Here is a 17,424-nt window from a genome sequence, read left to right on the forward strand (position 1 = left end):
TGTGGACTTAAATCTGCCAGATCCAATGACTATTGGCTATGCACAGGGAACTTTTTGGTAGAGCACACGACCAAATGGCTTTGACCAGATGGGCTGAAGGGAGGTGGGAGTTGTGACTGCTGCCCAGTTTCCGGTATCAGGCAGGGGAGAGAATGCAGCTGTTCCCAGCTTGGGGACAGACAGCACAGGGGGCCAGTAGCCCTGAGCCCCTCCACAAAGGCACACACATACACACAGGCAGAAAAAGCAAGCTGGGAAGAAGGATGTGGAGCCAGAATCCCTTGCACAGATCCAGACGCTGGACTGGAAGGCCATCACCTGTGCCAAGAGGTGGCGAGCTGTGCCGTGGAGCCTTCGGATGGAGCCCGTGCCCCCAGTACCTACACTGCAGATTTCTGGCCTCTAAAACTGGCAAGGATTCCCTTCTTTGGTCTGAGGCCATGCACATTGAGGTTTTTTTTTTTTCCACAGACAGCTCTGGACAGCACACGATTCCATTCCCTATCAGCTTTCTTTCATGTCCCTTCCTGCCCCTGTTGCCTCATACCTGGCCTCAGGTCAGGACCAGCTCTGCATGCCACCACTGTCTCCCACCCTTGTGTACTTCCTGGCTGATAGGAAGGTAGGGGCAGGCATGGACATGGGTGTGCAAGAGAGATTTTCAGGGCAGAGCTTGGGCCTTGGGGGTTGGTGATACCGTGAACGAGCAGGTAGCAATGGGGAGCTCAGGCTGTTGTGAGCTCTGGGCCAGCAGGGAGAGACCTAAGTAACCCACCTGAGAACAGGCCCAAGCAAGAGGTCTTCCTCCTGGGCACACAAGGAGGTTAGGTGAAGATAGAGGTGGAGATGGAATGATGGTGCTAGAAGCGCAGGAACAACTCAGGGTAGAAGAAGCTGGAAAGACAAGAAAAATCCTCTAGGAGAGCTGCTGGAGGAAGCACAGCCTTACAGACTTTGATTTCAGATCTCAGGCCACCAGAATTATGAGAGGATATATTTCTGCTAGCTTTTTGTTGTTGTTGTTGTTTTGTTGGTCATGGGGCTTGAACTCTGGGTCTGGGCGCTGTCCCTGAGCTCTTCAGCTCAAGGCAAGCGCTCTACCACTTGTGAGCCACAGCACCACTTCTGGTTTTCTGAGTGGTTTATTGGACGTAAGAGTCTCATGGAGTTTCCTGCCCGGGCTGCTTCGAACTGTGATCCTCAGATCTCAGCCTCTTGAGTAGCTAGGATGACAGGCGTGACCCACCGGTGCCTGGCTTTTTCTTCTTCTTCTTCTTCTTCTTTTTTTTTTTTGGTTGCTTGTGGAGCTTGAACTGTGGGCCTGAGCACTGTCTGTGAACTCTTCACCTCAAGGCTGGCGTTCTACCACTTGAGCCACAGTGCCACTTCCATTTCTGCTGTTTTGCCATTGGTATGTGGTCATTTGTTACAGCAGAAGGACATTGGGAGTGGTGAATTTTGCCTGTGCACATTTCCAGCAGTCTGCAATCAGCAATTATCTGAATGTGTCAGAATGACCTGAGTGAGTGTACCTGGCTTAGGAGTTCCTTTACTGTTCTATGTCCCAAACACTCGAGACACAAATTCCTGTTTGTGAAAGACACAAATGAAATATGGGATGGTGTGAGTCTAGTGTACCACATGCATTTAACAGACATTTATGAAACTCCTACTGCATGTCAGGCGTGAAAGGGAAATAAGAAAACATTCCCGTAGATACTGGGCAGCTCTTAAATAGAGCTGTAGACATCTTTAACGCCACTATTAGGAAAGGATCTCTATATTTTGCACAGCAGTTCCTTTGGGTTTCATACGCTTGTCTGAACGCTAACATCTCCCATTAGTGGCAGCTCAGAAATTGACGCCGAACAGGAATGCCCTCGCCCAGGGTTTGGCAGACGCTGTCAAGTCTCCTCTTCTAAGCCACGCTGGGCCACCGTCCTAGGGCGACACTTTAGTAGGACCGTGAGTATTTGCGGCTCAGGTGTCTGAAGGTGCCTTCGTGCGTCAGTCCTCAAGCCTGAGACTTCCTTGCGTCCAGGCGGCGGCGGCCGCAGGGCTTGTGCTTCTCAGGGGCGGGGCGTCGGCTCCTGGGAGCGAGCAGGTGGAGTCTGGAGCTGGGCTGCATCTCCCGGAGGCGGGGCGTATGTCTCTTAGGCTGAGTGGCATTTGGAGACCAGCGGGCGTGCGCAAAGCCTCTAGGGAGGGTCCGTTTCTGCGCCTGCGCCCGCGCCTGCGCACTCATCCAGCCGCTAGTGCGCAGCCGCGCTTACCTGGGTGGGCGGGCCGGCCCTGCCGGAGCGGGACGCTTGTATAGGCCACTGGAATCCCGGGTTCGGGCCTTAGCGCACCGGCGGTGTTACTCCTTCGAATAGGGGTTCGTGGGGTCACGGGACAGGGCCTCATGGAGGCCGCTAGCACGGACACCTGCGAAAAAGGGGCCGAGGTGTTGGCGGCCGAGGGGTTGCCGGTGCCCAAGGCGAGGGTACACTTCGAAGTTACGAAGTTCATCATGGAGGCAGGTAACTGCTGCTAGAGAAATGGCAGCGCCCACGCAGGTGGGACGTGAAGGCCGCGGGTCTCACACCACACAATCGGAGCCGAGCCCGTGCGTTGCGGAGCAGCCGCTGCCAGGCTGAGGGAACAGGCTTTCTGCTGTGACCCGCCGTAGGGAGACTGGGGGTCCTGGCTCCGAACTGAACACCCTGGTCTTTCCATCCCACCCTACCTCCACGCAGGGTACATGCCGCTACTCCCTTTGCACAGGACTCTCAGGCCAAACGAGAAGATGTAGGAAGATCCAGGCTTCTAGATAAGTGAGGTCCCAGTCAGGGTGCCCGCAGCTCTGTGGGTCCACCAAGCCTTCAGCCATACTGAGAGACTGGCACTCGGTCACCCAAGGCCTTTTTCAGCAGGCTGTTGGGAAGGTCCCATCAAATCGAGGATCCCCAGGGTGCAGCTAAAATTTTGAACTTTGCCTGGCGACCATAATACTGTTAGGCGTCCTTCTTCCTTATGGGGCAACAAGCCCCTGGGATTTCTGTGGAGACACTCGGTCAGTAGTATGCCTTTCAATGTGGCAGTTATTTCCTTACCACTTTGTGTACACTTTGGAAGAGACTGGCTTGAGCGAGTGTGCGTTCATTCAGGGTAGACGGTGCAGGACCCAGCTATTCATAAATTTAGTTTACAGTGGTTGCAAAGTGTTCTCCACCTGCTACTACACATCTCCTTAGTAGGTCATGTTAGCAACGCCACATTATATGGCATCTTCTGGGACAAATTATCTGAACAACTGATGCTTAGACCTTGAGATGCTCCCACCCCTCTTTAATTATTTTGGTAATAACATTTCCAGTTTATGCCCTAATAGCCAGGACCATAATCCTCCTGTTTACACTTGCCAAATACCTAGGATAGGAAGCATGCACCCATGTGCTCAGCTTTATTGATTGAGATAGGGACTCTTGAACGTTTTTGCTTTGGCTGCCTTTGAACTACAAGGCCTTCTGATCTCTGCCTCCTGAATAACCATGACCACCACAGTCATGAGTCACTGTGCCCAGCTCTATTGACTTCTTTGTAAGAGATATTTACTCTCACCCTTTGTAGAAGCGACACAGTAGTCCCTTGAGGATATCTTTGTCCTAACTCCTGGAACCTGTGACTATCATCTTATATAGGGAATTTTGAAGACATGATTAAGGACCTAAAGATGGGGATATTACCTTAGGTGATGATGATGATGATGATTTGTGCCAGTCCTGGAGCTGGAACTCAGTACTGGGACATTGTCCCTGAGCTTTTTGTTGCCCAAGGCTAGCACTCTTCCACTTGAGGCAAAGCTCCACTTCCAGCTTTTTGGTGCTTAATTGGAAATAAAAGTCTAATGCATTTTCCAGCTGAGGCTGGCTTTGAATTCTGGTCCTCAGTTCAGCCTCCTCAGTATTTAGGATTATAGGCATGAGTCACCAGTGCTCAATTCTGAAGGAAGCAGTGTTACAAGATGCTGTGACAGTAGTTTTGAAGATGGAATAAGAGGTCAGGAACAGAGGGGTGGAGGAAGCTAAAAAAAGCTAAGAAACAGATTTTCTCCTGAAATCTCCAGAGGAAACAAGCCCTGGTGACACCTTGAGTTACCCCTGTAAGACCCATTTAAATTTCTGACCTCCAGAAGAGCCCTAGGGCACTGAGCCACCTTCTTAGCTCGAGGATGCTGCAGACAGTCTCAATGAGTGATAACTGGTTTCTCTCCACTTTCTTCTGACAGAGTAGTAAATGCCATTTAAGTTTCTCCTGCTAACTCTGGTCATTGTGAATTGGTTTGTGTTCTGTGACTTCGCCACAATGATTTCTTTGGGCACTTCCAAGGGTGAGTGGGATGGGGCTGAGCTCTATCCCCTAAATAAATCCACTCCATCATGCTCTAGTTGTGTGTTCCACTCACTTGTCAGCATGTTGACCTCCTTCTCTCCCGCCTGGCCGTGGCCTTAAATACTGCTTTTTCTTGGCTCTGTGGTTTCACTCGCCTGTCTCCTCTTAATCTGTACACTAGGAAACTATTTGCTCAGTATAAATTTTTGTGCCCATACTAGGGCTTGAATTCAGGGCCTCGTGCCCCCACTTTGCTTTTTTGCACAAGTCTAATGTTTTACCACTTAGGCCACATCTCCACTTCCAAGATTTTCATGGTTATTGCATGCAGATAAGAGTCCCTCAAACCAGCCTCCAATGGTTCATGTCCTTAGTTCTAGTTAATCAGGGAGGCTGAGATCTGAGGATTGTGATTTGAACCTAGTCTGGGCAGGAAATCTGTGAGACCTTTATCTGTAATTAATCACCACAAAGCTGGAAATGGAGCTGTGGCTTACGTAGTAGAGCACCAATCTTGAGCAGAAAAGCTGTGGGGGAATCAGAGGTCAAGTCCTGAATGCAAGTCCCAGCATTGTAACACACCAGAGTTTCTTGGATTTCTGTGCTCAGGCTGGCTTTGAGCCGTGATCCACAGATGTCAACCTTTTGAGTAGCTGGAATTACAGACCTGAGCCACTGGGACCTGGCTGACTGTAATTTTTAACTGCAACACGGACTTATGGCATCTGTTTGATCACTCAGAGGCCTTTTGCCTCCTGTAGTCACTATAGGATCTTAGTTGTGAGCATGGGGTAGTGACCTCTAGTTAGGTGCTTGCTTGGCTGTAAACAGACGCCCAACAGAGTATGGTCTTTTCCAAGCTTCTGCACAGACGTGGAACTGAGCAATAGTCAGAACTCTTGGTCATGGAGGTATTCTGCATGTCAGAGTATGGACAGGTCCTAGAGGCTTTTCAAAAATGTCCCCTGAATGAAACATTCGTTTTTGAACACTATCCTCAAGGGCTTAGCTGGCCCATTAGAGTTTGAGAAGCCTGTAGTCCCAGCCAGAGATCCAGCAGTAGGCAGTGGTGAACGAAAAGTTCTTGGTCTTTGTGTAGGGTATGTACCTTTAGTGGCTTCCCTCACTGGAGCAACGGGTGAGAAAGCATTTGAGGACTCTCTGGCTCACCTTCTCTCTGTAGGTATCAAGCTAGGAATGCGGTCCATTCCCATAGCCACTGCATGCACCATTTACCATAAGTTCTTTGGCGAGGTCAACTTGGATGCTTATGACCCTTACCTGGTTGCCATATCTTCCATCTACTTGGCTGGCAAAGTGGAGGAGCAGCACCTGCGTACTCGGGACATCATCAACGTGTCCAACAGGTACCACTGTTCTGGCATGTAGGAGGATATGCTGCAGAGAAGGTTTCTTTGGGTTTTGCACTCCACACACCTGCAGCCAAGCTTGGCCAGAAGTGGTTGCATGGCCTGATTCTGGCCCCAGAGCACAGCTGCAGAGGGAGGAGGGAGCCTAAGGTCAGGTGCCCATGGGCTTCTGTGGGAGGCAGCTTGACTGCAGTACAGGAAGCCCTAGAGGCTGCCCGAGGTGGAAGTGGGGCTTCAGCAGAGCGTGCTTGGAGAGGCATGATGTCAAACAGCGTCATCTGCAGCCCTAAGCAGTACAGGAAATGGGATGGCTAGAGGCTGAAGATCATGGGAGAGAACCTGTCCTGGTTGGGTTGTAAGGCCCCGCAGACCTGTGTGTCTACGACAGGGAGGATGTGACACTAGCCAGGCAACAGTTGTATTTAAGTGATACAAGAAACTGAGTCAGTGTCCACTGCCTAGGAGAATGTGTGTGGTGGACAGCACAGCTGTTCCTACTGAGGAAAGAGGCAGAGCCTCGCCACTTGGGGAGGCTGGGCCAAGAACTTGGGACCCAGGAGACAGTCATAAGATTTATGGAAAGTTACTAACTAGCTGTGTGTCATGGGCCTTTCCAGGAACTCTAATCATTAGGAAGAATACTTTGTTCTCCTTTTTTAATAAACAGGTAATGGAAAAAACACTCCCCACCCCTTAAGCCTGACAAGTTCACAGTATACAGGGAGAGGCTAAGATAAAAACAGGCACAGAGCTGAGGGAGGGCAGCTGGAGTCTACCTGTAATTGCCTGGCCCCCAGCAGGGAGGAGCAGCAGAAGGGGAAATTGTGTGGAGCCCTAATTAGATGTGGGCACAAGCTGGGGGGTTCTGAGGGGAACTTGGAAAACGAGTGAGCAGCCAGGATGAGTCATGGCAGAGAGTTGTGAGCACTTGAGTGTGAACCCTGTTCACACTCACCTTGGGGGTCTTTTATAGGATCTTTTTTATTGGGAGTGTTGTGGATGGATAGAGTATAGACAAGGACAAATCTTGAAGGAAAGACAGACAAATAAGAAAGACAAAACTAAAAACTGAATATATGTTCCCAAGCCATGTTGATATACTTTTCATCGGCCCAGAGAGAGCCTTAGGTGTTGTACAGCAGGTGGTGAAGACTTAATATTGTGTGTCGGTCAGCTGGCTTGGTGTGTTCATGTTTCCGGGCTCTCCGGAGCCATTGAATACAGTCAGTCTTTGTGCTTGGCATCTTGCTGAATAACAGTGGATGGCCCATCGGCTTAAACCTGTGAGCCAACTTCTTTCTTCTGACACACTTTCCATTATGTCTCTAGGCATTTTAACCCGGGCAGCAAGCCCTTGGAACTGAACTCACGATTCTGGGCGCTCCGAGACAGCATCGTGCAATGTGAACTCCTTATATTGAGAGTTCTGCGCTTCCAGGTCTCCTTCCAGCATCCACACAAGGTACATGTGTGCTAGGGAGCCGGCAGCTGTTTCCAGAGGCTGGAGTCATATTCTTTGCTCCGTAACCTAAAATTCACCCTGCCTAACTGTGCTTAGAAACTCATGAGAAAAGCCAAGCTGCTCTTTCTCCTAACACTACCTAGTTTCTATTGTGCCCTCTAGCCATTTAGATGAAGAATTATTTTATAAAAACATAAAACGATACATCAATCTACTGCGAGATACTGATTTGCACATGGACATACTGTGCCTTAAGGGCTTGGCTCATTGTTGTTGCCCCATTGCTTGGGGTAGAACATCATTTCAAATAGCAGCCCAGCGGCAGGCCCAGTCAGGAACACTTGAGTGTGCCGCTGGAGGAACACAGGTTTATGTGCAGGCATCTGGAAGGATTGCCTGCAGAGAGTAAGGAGCTGATCTTGGGGCTCTGCGCTACGATTCTGTTCCTTTTCCTTTTCAGTGGAGGTTTTTGTTTTTGTGTTTGTTTTTTGAGACAGCATCATTTTCTATGTAGCCTAGACTGGCCTGGAACTTCCTTAGTGTCCCAGGCTAGCCTTGAACTCATAACCATCCTTCCTTATTCTCCCAAGTGCTGGAAGTATAGACATGTACCACCGTATTCAGCTAAATGGTATTTTTATTGAGGCAATTGGAGATTCACAAGCAGGAATAATCCACAGTGAGGCCATGTGTCTTTTGCCCAGCCACTGCCAGCAGGAACACTTTGCTGGACTATAGCACAGGATGTTGATACAGATACATTGCACTGGTTTCCTGGGTATTTAATTCCATACAGTTTTATCACTTCTTACATTCACATGTCCACCACCATAGTCCAGGTGCAAAAACAACTCCATCTGCACAAGCGTCTCTCCCTGACCCCTCCACATCCCTCCCTAGCGCAGAAATCTCTGTTCTTGGATTCTCACACAGTAATTTTTAGTCAGAAGAATGCCTGATCAGCATCCCAGGAGGAAGTGGGAGCTGTGCTGGCAGCTGGAGAGTGGGGTTGTCAAGGCGACAAGGCTTAGAAAGGAGCAGCGTTCTGGCCTTGGAGGCTTTTTGATCTGGTCCTGGATCAGAGTGGATCGTAGGCCTTACTGGAACCTGCAGCCCCCTCCCTCCCTCTAGCAGGGTGACAGTCTAGATACCATGAGTTGTCCCTTTAAGGTGTGGCTGGGTCACATGCAGCCATAATACCTGGCACTGTGGCTTTTTGACCTGTTGGAGATTGTCCAAGTGTCTGTACACGGTGTAAAGTTCAGGCCAAGTGTCTTGTCTCCCTCCCCTTTTAAAAATAATATACTTTTTAAAATTAGCTCATGTTAGTTACACAGGGGTGATTTCATTACTACATTTCCACCCATGTTTATAATGTATTCTAATACATCTTACTCCCTCCGTCACACTCTCTTTCCTCCTAAAGATTTTCTTTTTGTGTCAGAACTAGGACGTTTAACTCATGGCCCTTTCATGCAGCTTTCTTTTTCTTTTCTTCCTTTTTTTTTTTTTGGGTGCTAGTCCTGGGGCTTGAAGTCAGGGCCTGGGCGCTGTCCTTGAGCTCTTTTGCTCAAGGCTAGCATTCTACCACTTGAGTCACAGCTCCACTTGTGGCTTTTTGGTGATTTATTGGAGATGAGAGTCTCACAGACTTCTCTGCCTGGGTTGGCTTCGAACCAGGATCTTCAGATCTTAGCCTCCTGAGTAGCTAGTATTACAGTCATGAGCCACCTGTGCTCAGATTCATGCAGCCTTCTTGCTCACAGTTGGCACTTTACCACTTGGGGTACACCTCCAGTCCTTTCTTCTTTTGTTACTTTTCATATAAAGCCTCACGTTTTTTGCTCAGGGCCAGATTAGACTGTGATCCTTCTACTCATGCCTCCTATATAGTTGGTATTACATGTGTATGTGTGTCACCATGCTTGGCTTATTGATTGAGATGGGGTTTCCCTAACTTTTTGCCTGAGCTGACCTCAAACTGCATTCCTCTCTGATCTCTGCTTTCTGAGTAGCTGGGACTACAGATGTGAACCACTATTCCTGGCCCAAGTGTCTGTCTTCTAAGAGGTCAGTACCTCCCGGCTCAGAGATTGTGAAGATGTATAAGAGGCCAGTACTACTTTAGGTCCTTGGCTCAGACTCAACAAACATAAACACTAGTCTGTGGCCTTCCTGAAAGCATTGTGCCCAGGGCGGGCCAGGTACACCAGTGTTATGCTCTCTGTTCTGCAGATAGGGTGCTATTGGCTGCTGCTCTGGGCCTCAAGTGGTTTCACGTGCTGGCCTGAGCAGAGCCCTGGGATTGAGGAGGATTATGATGTGGAGGCTGTTAAGAATGGCCTGAGCAGGTTTCCTGGCCTGAGTATGGAGGCCAACAGTGGGCAGGCGTGTAGGGATTGATTTCAGCAGAATGCCAAGGGCAAAGGCCCGGAAGTAGTGTGCTGGATACGTTGACATGGCGGGCAGATGTGGTAAAGGCACTAGGAGATAAGGGCAGAGAGGATGGCAGGGTTTGGCAGCTGGCAGATGGCTTTGGGGCTTTTTCCTCAATGACATGGGTGCCATTGGAGGGCTTGAACAGGGTGGCGGCATGATGGTGATGGTTTGGGGAGAGTGGCATGAGGGGGGCGGAGCCCCAGGCAGAGCCACTGATGCGCATGTCTTTGCAGTACCTGCTTCACTACCTGATATCCCTGAAGAACTGGCTGAATCGTTACACCTGGCAGCGGACTCCCATCTCTGTCACAGCCTGGGCGCTGCTGCGGGATAGCTACCATGGAGGGCTGTGCCTCCGATTCCAGGCTCAGCACCTAGCTGTGGCAGTGCTCTACCTGGCTCTACATATCTATGGAGTTGAGGTGCCTGCTGAGTCCGAGAGTGAAAAGCCATGGTGGCAGGTGAGGTGACTTCTCAATACACTGAACTGTCCTTTCCCTTTAGAAGCCTTTCCAAATCGCTGCTCACTGGTTTCTTTCTTTTTTTTTTTTTGGTCGGTCATGGTGATTGAACTCAGGGCTGGGGTTCTGTCCCTGAACGTTTTTACTTAAGGCTAGTGCTCTACACACTTTGGGGCACAGAACCACTTCTAGTTTTCTGATGGGTAATTGGAGATCAGAGTCTCATGGAGACTTTTTCTGCCCAGGCTGGCTTTGAACCACAACCCTCAGACCTCAGCCTTCTGGTAGCTAGGATTATAGACATGAGCCACCAGCACCTGGCCTAGTTTCTCTTTATTAATCATCCATGAACAAAGCTGTTGGTCACTAGAAAATATCTGTTATGCTAGGTGTGGCAGTTCAGCCTTTTGATCCCAGCTATCAGGAGGTAGAGATTGGGAGGATTGTGATTTGAGACAAGTCTGGGCAAAAAGTTCACGAGATCCCATTTCAACAAATAAGCCGTGTGATCTCAGCACAAGAGAGGCCCAAGGTCAGTAGGCATGAGGATAGTAGTCTGAGGCCAGTTCCTAGCAAAAATGTGACACCCTACCTGAAAAGTAACTAAAGTGACAAAGGGCTGGCTCAGGTGGTAGAGCACCTGCCTAGCAAGTGCAAGGTTCTGAATTCAAACCCCAATACTGAAAAAAAGTAAATTTTTTGTAATAGTTCATGGTTGGGGCTCACCCCCTTGTGCTCTGGCATTTGGAGCCTGGTCATTCTTTGCAATAAGGGCTCTTAGGTATTGATCAACAGCCCTGGCCTCCACCCAGGCACTCAAAATCTTCTGGAGCAGAGATTGTCCCAGTCGAGAACCTCTGAGCTAAGTCAGCACATTCAAATACTGGATTGAGAGGAACTTACATAGATCAAGAGGTTAATAAATTTGGCTTACTCTCAGAAGTAGGGGGTGTTTCTTGGCAAAGATAGATGGGTAGACAAGAGGGAGGGAGGTAATTGATTACACACAGAGATGGATAGGCAGATACTGGTAAGTAGATGATGGGTGCATGCATGCATGCTATTTAGTAGCTGCTATTTAGGAAGGTAGATGGATAAAGTAGATGGTAAGTAGGTAACTAACTAGCTAGATTGACGAATAGATGATTGAGTTCTCTATTTCAATCAGACCTGTTGAGTCAAGTGTTGTTGGTACAAAAGTGTGTTGAAATCTAGCCATTGGGAGAGCTCTGCAGGTAACATAGGTGCCACTGCAGAAAGGTATGTCTTCCTAACACACTGCCCGGATCTCTGTTTTTTTTTGTTGTTGTTGTTGGTCATGGGGGCCTGAACTCTGGGCCTGGGCGCTGTCCCTCAGCTCTTCAGCTCAAGGCTAGCGCTCTACCACTTGAGCCACAGCACCACTTCCGGCTTTTTCTGCTTATGTGGTGCTGAGGAATCGAACCCAGGGCCTCAGGCATGCAAGGCAAGCGCTCTACCACTGAGCTACCTTCCCAGCCCCTGACCTCTGGTTTCTTATCTATCCACTCCTGCCTAGGTCTAACTCATAATTGGTGCTTGGGGTCGCAGTCTGAGGCCAGGAGCACCTGTAAGGTCCTATGGTGGGGGTAAGAGCATCTGTATGTGTTCCATGCTCACTTTTCTTAGAGACTGATAACAGGATTCAGTGGTGTTGCTTGGTTGGAATGAAGTGCCAGAGAGGCTGTCACTTGCTGGCTCTGCTCTCTGAGGACATCTGGTGGTCACGGTGGCTCTGTCACTCAGCTGTAATGTCCCTTGTTTTTCCTTGTGCTGCCTCTCCATTTCACTTTCCTTCTATTCTTCCTTCACTAGCTATAACTTCATCTGAAGCACGAGCACTGTCTCTGTGCCCCATATTCAGCCCTCCCAAGAAGAGCTCTAGCTGTACTGGCCCAGCATAGCTGGGAATGGCCCTGCCATAAACCTGCTTTCTGGGCCACACAGATTGGCCCAGTTTTTACTCAGCTTGGGAAGAAGTTGCCATTTTGAGTGGCAGATAGATGTTTACCCAGCTCTTTTTTTTTGGTGCCTGTCCTGGGGCTTGAACTCAGGGCCTAGGCACTGTCCCAGAGCTCATTTGCTCAAGACTAGTGCTCTACCACTTGAGCCACAGCTCTACGTCTGGCTTTTTGGTAGTTAACTGCAGATTAGAGTCTCATAGCCTTTCCTGACTGGACTGGCTTGGAACTACAGTTGTCAGAGCTCAGCTTTCTGAGTAGCTAGGATTATAGGCATAAGCTCACCCAGATTTTTTAAAGGCCTGCCAGACTTGATTTCACCTTTCTAGGTAGATCAGGGTGCAGGAACTGGAAGTTTCCAGAATGCCAATGTCCCTTTGGGCAGGAGAGGCGCAAGGGCCAGTTTTCTTGAAGTGAGCTATTTGTGCACAGACATAGGAAAGCTCAGGTGTTATTTGAAGCACTTTTCTCCTCATGTCCTCTCCACTGCTACTTCTTGCTGTAGCTAACCTCAGGTGTCACTTGTCACCTGTGGGCTTAGCACCCGAGCAGCCTGCCTGCCAGAGTACACACACACACGCCGAGGGTTGGCCAGCCTCTGGAGGTGTGACACAAGACACTGGGGGATGGTACCGGTGCAGGTCACATGGCCTTGTCGAAACTTCTATCCCCAGATCTGCACCTGGGGCCGCCCCTGCCGCCCCCGCCCCCGTGCCCTTTGCCTGAAATTAGGGAGACTTGCTCATCTCTAGCCACTCTAGCTCTTTGTTGTATGGCCAAACATACCATCTGAGTGGGAAGTTGAAATTCTAAGACTAGTGGAATCAAGCCACCAGGTCCCTCTTGGTCCAAGAGGCTAGTAGCGTTGTTTCAGGTCTTGAGGATGTGTCTTTTGGACACATGCCCCACCATTGTCACCTACCCTGAAATATTTTTCTTAAGCTGTGATAGATCACCATTTTTAAGTGGCATTAAACACACGGACATTTCTGTGCAATCATCACCATCATCTTCTCCAGAACTCTTAGATGCAAAACTGAAACCCTGCCCGCATTAAACACTCCCTCCTCCCCAGTGCCTGGCATGCACCCACCATCTACTGTGTGAGGATCTGATTCTTCTAGGCACCATCTAGAAGCGAAATCGTGCAGCATTTGTCCTTTTACACCTGGCTTAGTTCACTGAGCATTGTAACCTCACAGGTCACTGCACTGCAGCCTGTAATGCCATCCTCTTCCTATTAAAGCTAGAATGATAGTCCATTTGTGGATGGGCATATGTACCCAGTTTTTAATGGTCATGTTGACAAGCCTGGAGTTTTGAATACAGAACCCACCCAGAACCCAGGGAGGTAGAGCTATGCTTGCTGAGATAGGAATGAAGGGTTTCCATGTCACACTGTCTGCCATCTGAGGATGTAGGCCATTGTGGGGGGGGTCTATTTCTATAGGGGGCTTAGAAAAGATGGACTTGGTCTAGTTCTTGTCTTTTGTTTAGCTCAAGACCTTGACCTCTTCGCTACTTTGTTTCTCTAGGCAGCAACCTTCCTGGAGTAGCATGACTATGGCATCTACCTGGGGCTTGTTGTTGGGGGTGGGAGGTCCCCCAGAGTACCCTCAGGCTTCCTTCTCTAAGGAGACTCACCCACAGAGGGCCGCCATACAGTTCATGATAGTGAAAGGACACAGGTTAAGATCAGCCAATCTACCAGCTCCTTAGGGCAGAGGTGAGGAGAGGCCATGTGTGAGCTTCTGGTGCCTCCCAGGAAGTGGTGTTTGTGCCGTCAGTGGTGTGGGGCAGCACGCACAGTACTGTCAGTCTGGAAGTTCACCAGGGCTCTGGGGTCTGGGATACCATGTGCTCCAAGGCCCCCACCTGTATCATAACACCAGTACAGAGTACCTGGCAGGGTTCCAGGCCCCAGGTAAACATGAACATGACACTCTCCTCAGGCAGGATTTGACTGGAGGATTTTCTGGGTACCAGGCATAGACCCACATCTGCCTTGAGGGTGGGGAGGGTGGAGGTTGTGGTCTTAAGGCCTGTGAGTTGGCCCTGCATTGCACATTACTCTTGATTTGGGCCCTCAGGGATAGGTCTCAGCCTCAAGTGTATCTGTACATTGGCTCTGGATGTCTATTCTAGGGCTTGCTCCAGCCAGGCTAGATGGGAGTGGGGTCCAGGTTATAGAATCAGACAGTTTCTGGGAAACAACATAGCGAGTCTCCCACCCTCTCCTCTAGACAGCCCCACATTGGAGTCAAGAACCTGTGCTTTGGGCACAGATCTATTTCCAACTCCCTGTGTAACTTTGGCCAAGTTCCCTATCCTGTGTAATGCAAGTGATTTACAAAGCCTTTTCCATCTAGAATGTTCTCCGCTTTGAAAGTCTTTGATCAGCCTCAGTAGTCTGAACTGATTTGGCAGGAGAGCCACCATCCTCGGGACACACAAATCCCTGAGGCTCCTACCCTCCCCAGAAACTGCCATCCTGTGCTTGTAGTGGGTACTTCATTTAACACACAGAGAGAGACTAATTGGAACTTTTTTTCCTTCTCCTTTCTAGGTGCTTAGTGACGACCTTACCAAGCCAATCATTGATAATATTGTGTCTGATCTCATTCAGATTTATTCCATGGACACAGGGATCCCCTAGCCCTGGCCCAGGCCTGCCCAAAGAGAAGCCAGGATGGTCGGCTGCCTGGGGATGGTGCCGCTATGTTGCTGTGACGGCCAGTCCTGGGTGACTGGTTACACTGCTGGAGACGGGCTGGTGAAGGTGATGACATGCTGCGCCCTTGACTGTCCCCAGCAGCCTGGGTCCAGAGGATGGCAGGACCGCGCCTCCAGCCGGCAGGCTGAGGGGTCAGGTCATGTGACTGCCCTGATGTGACCGCATCTGTCCTTTCCCTTTGACATGACTCTGACTGCAACAGAGGTGGGGAGTCACTGGCAGGAAAGTCAAAGAACAGAAGGGACTGCACTCCTTGGGCTTTTTTTAAAAGCCAGATTTATAGGAAGTATGAATGTGCAAGATAGATGGAATTTTATTTTGCGTAATAAAAATGATGCAAATCCACAGAGACGTTCCCTTATCTTTGCTTTGCAGTCCGTGCTGCCCTTGGAGGGTACCTCTTGTGCTCTGGGATATTCTTCGCTTCCAACTTTCTGTGCTAAGTGGGGGTCCTGGAACCACAGGGCAGGGGTGCTGGCCTGCTTGGGACTGTGAGTCTGGCCATGGGGACAGCTCAGAGGATCACTGGAATTTGGTCACAGTGTAGCACAAAGTCCGAAGGCAGAGGTTCTCCCTCCTCCAGTCCTGGGGCTTGAACTCAGATTCTAGATAATGTTCCTGACCTTTTTTTTTTGTGCTCAAGGCGAGTGCTCTACCACTTTGAACTAAAGTTCCACTTCCTGCTTTTTGTGGTTAATTGAAGATGAGTTTCACAGACTTCTGCCTAGTCTGGCTTTGAACCACAATCCTCAGATCTCAACCTCCTGAGTAGCTAGCATTACAGGTGTGAGCCACTGGTGCCCCACAGGATTCCATTTTCTACTGAGATGGCATGGAGCAGAATGTCTTCTGAGATCCTCTGGGACACTCAGTCACTTTGCTTCTCTTCATAGCTTTCCAGAGTAGCTTGGGACGCAGTGCAGTTGTTCACCACATGGGCTGGTCAGAGATACTTCTGTATGCAAAGGCAGTTCCTTTCTTAACCATATCTATTGCTGAGAGGCACAGAGGCATGTCTGAAAGGATGAGCCCTCTAACTTGTGTGAGTATGCTCAGGGTGATGCCTCACATTAGGCCTCTGTGGACTCTGTGCCTCTATTCTGCCACCAACACACAGACGCAGCACTGGCCAGCCTGGGGGAGCACAAGCAGTTCTTCCAGGTGAGCCAGGACTGGGGAGGGGAGAGTACACTGTGAGCCAAGCTGCCTCTGTCTGCCATCCTGCATCCTTTCTATGGCCATGGATAGCAGCCTGTGATGTGGAATCCTCACCCTACCCCTCGTCAGCTCAAGGATATGGTGTTCTGCATGCTGCTTCCTTTGCCACCTGCTCTCCAGGGCTCACACTTTACTTTTCCTTCTTAATTATACATTTACACATATGTATATATGTATATTTATAATATATATGTTATATATTTTGTGCCGGTCATGGGGCTTGAACTCAGGGCCTATGTGTTCTCCCTGAGCTTTTGTGCTCAAGGCCAGTGCTCTACCACTTGAGCCACAGCTTACTCCCCTTAATTCTTTAGACTTAGACAAGAGATGATCCTGGATTATGCATAGCCTGTGTTCCCAATGCTGTGTCCATAGACATAGTAAGAGTTCATTTGGACTGGGAGCTGGTGGCTCAGGCCTGTAATCCTATCTACACAAGAGCTGAGGTCTGTGGAGCACAGTCCAAAGTTAGCACAAGACAGGAATGTCTGTGAAACGTTTACCACGAATGAATCAGCAAAAAAGCTGGAAATGGAGCTAAGGCTCAAGTGGTAGAACACTAGCCTTCAGCAAAAAAAAGAAAAAAAAGTTTGAGCCATAAGAATGATATTCTCAGCTCTTAAGAAAGCATAGCCCTCCTTTCCAGAAACTTCTGTTTCATGTACAACACCCCTCCCCCCCCCCGCTCTTACCAGCACCTCTCAGGGAATAGCAGTAAGAAGGGGGCTCATTAATTGGTGCTCCACAGGAGAGTCACAGACCTCTCCCAGTGGAGTGTTGGAGTGTGGCCCCCATCCTGGAGTGCCCAATCCTACAAGACTCAACATTTGTTTCCTCTCCTGATGAACAAGTAGCAGGTAAGTTTCTTTTTTATCATGAGACGTGGTTTCCACTTTGTGGTTGCTACTTTGAAATCATTCCGTGTGCTATGTGCCTGTCACACTGCCCAGGACACTCGCTAACTTTGTTCAGTGTTATTTGTGTTCTGGCCTCTGTGCCTGTCACCTCAGACTGTATGTCCTTTTTTGATGTATGTGTCAGGGCTAGAGAGACAGTGTGGATGAAGTCTTGCTTTGCATCATACAATTAAAGTCTAATTGTAAGGAGTTAAATTGTTATAGAATGAGGTTTTTCCTGTTTTCACTTTTCTTCTTATGAAAGATTTGGTTCAACATTTAGGCATAAAAAGGTCAGCAAAGGGCTGGGAAGGTGGCTCAGTGGTGGAGCGCTTGTCTTGCATGCCTGAGGCCCTGGGTTCGATTCCTCAGCACCACATAAGCAAAAAGAAAAAAGCCGGAAGTGGCGCTGTGGCTCAAGTGGTACAGCGCTAGCCTTGAGCTGAAGAGCTGAGGGACAGCGCCCAGGCCCAGAGTTCAGGCCCCACGAC

At 49.4% G+C, this 17,424-nt stretch overlaps 1 protein-coding gene across 2 annotated transcripts; it reads left to right on the forward strand.

The window, feature by feature from the left end:
• Window positions 1-2,312: 2,312 nt before the first annotated feature.
• Window positions 2,313-14,829, forward strand: Fam58a (family with sequence similarity 58, member A). Of its 2 annotated transcripts, none has more exons than XM_013035335.1 (5): window positions 2,313-2,522; window positions 5,558-5,741; window positions 7,074-7,206; window positions 9,879-10,106; window positions 14,652-14,829. In XM_013035335.1, exons 1-5 carry the CDS (start codon window positions 2,405-2,407, stop codon window positions 14,739-14,741), a joined length of 753 nt encoding a protein of 250 aa, XP_012890789.1. In that variant the 5' UTR covers window positions 2,313-2,404; the 3' UTR covers window positions 14,742-14,829. The 2 variants fall into 2 exon arrangements, with proteins under 2 accessions (XP_012890789.1, XP_012890791.1); XM_013035337.1 differs by having other exon boundaries at window positions 14,712-14,829.
• The last annotated feature ends 2,595 nt before the right edge of the window (window positions 14,830-17,424 follow it).

The sequence above is a fragment of the Dipodomys ordii genome, unplaced genomic scaffold (assembly GCF_000151885.1).
Source record: "Dipodomys ordii isolate 6190 unplaced genomic scaffold, Dord_2.0 Scaffold209, whole genome shotgun sequence".
Classification (NCBI taxonomy): Eukaryota; Metazoa; Chordata; class Mammalia; order Rodentia; family Heteromyidae; genus Dipodomys; species Dipodomys ordii.

Bases quoted from the DNA above. Each gene is read 5' to 3' on its own strand.
- Fam58a (XM_013035335.1), top strand. From the start codon at position 2,405: ATGGAGGCCGCTAGCACGGACACCTGCGAAAAAGGGGCCGAGGTGTTG. The intron at 7,207-9,878 runs GTACATGTGTGC...ATGTCTTTGCAG, and splicing joins CCTTCCAGCATCCACACAAG to TACCTGCTTCACTACCTGAT. The intron at 10,107-14,651 runs GTGAGGTGACTT...TCTCCTTTCTAG, and splicing joins GTGAAAAGCCATGGTGGCAG to GTGCTTAGTGACGACCTTAC.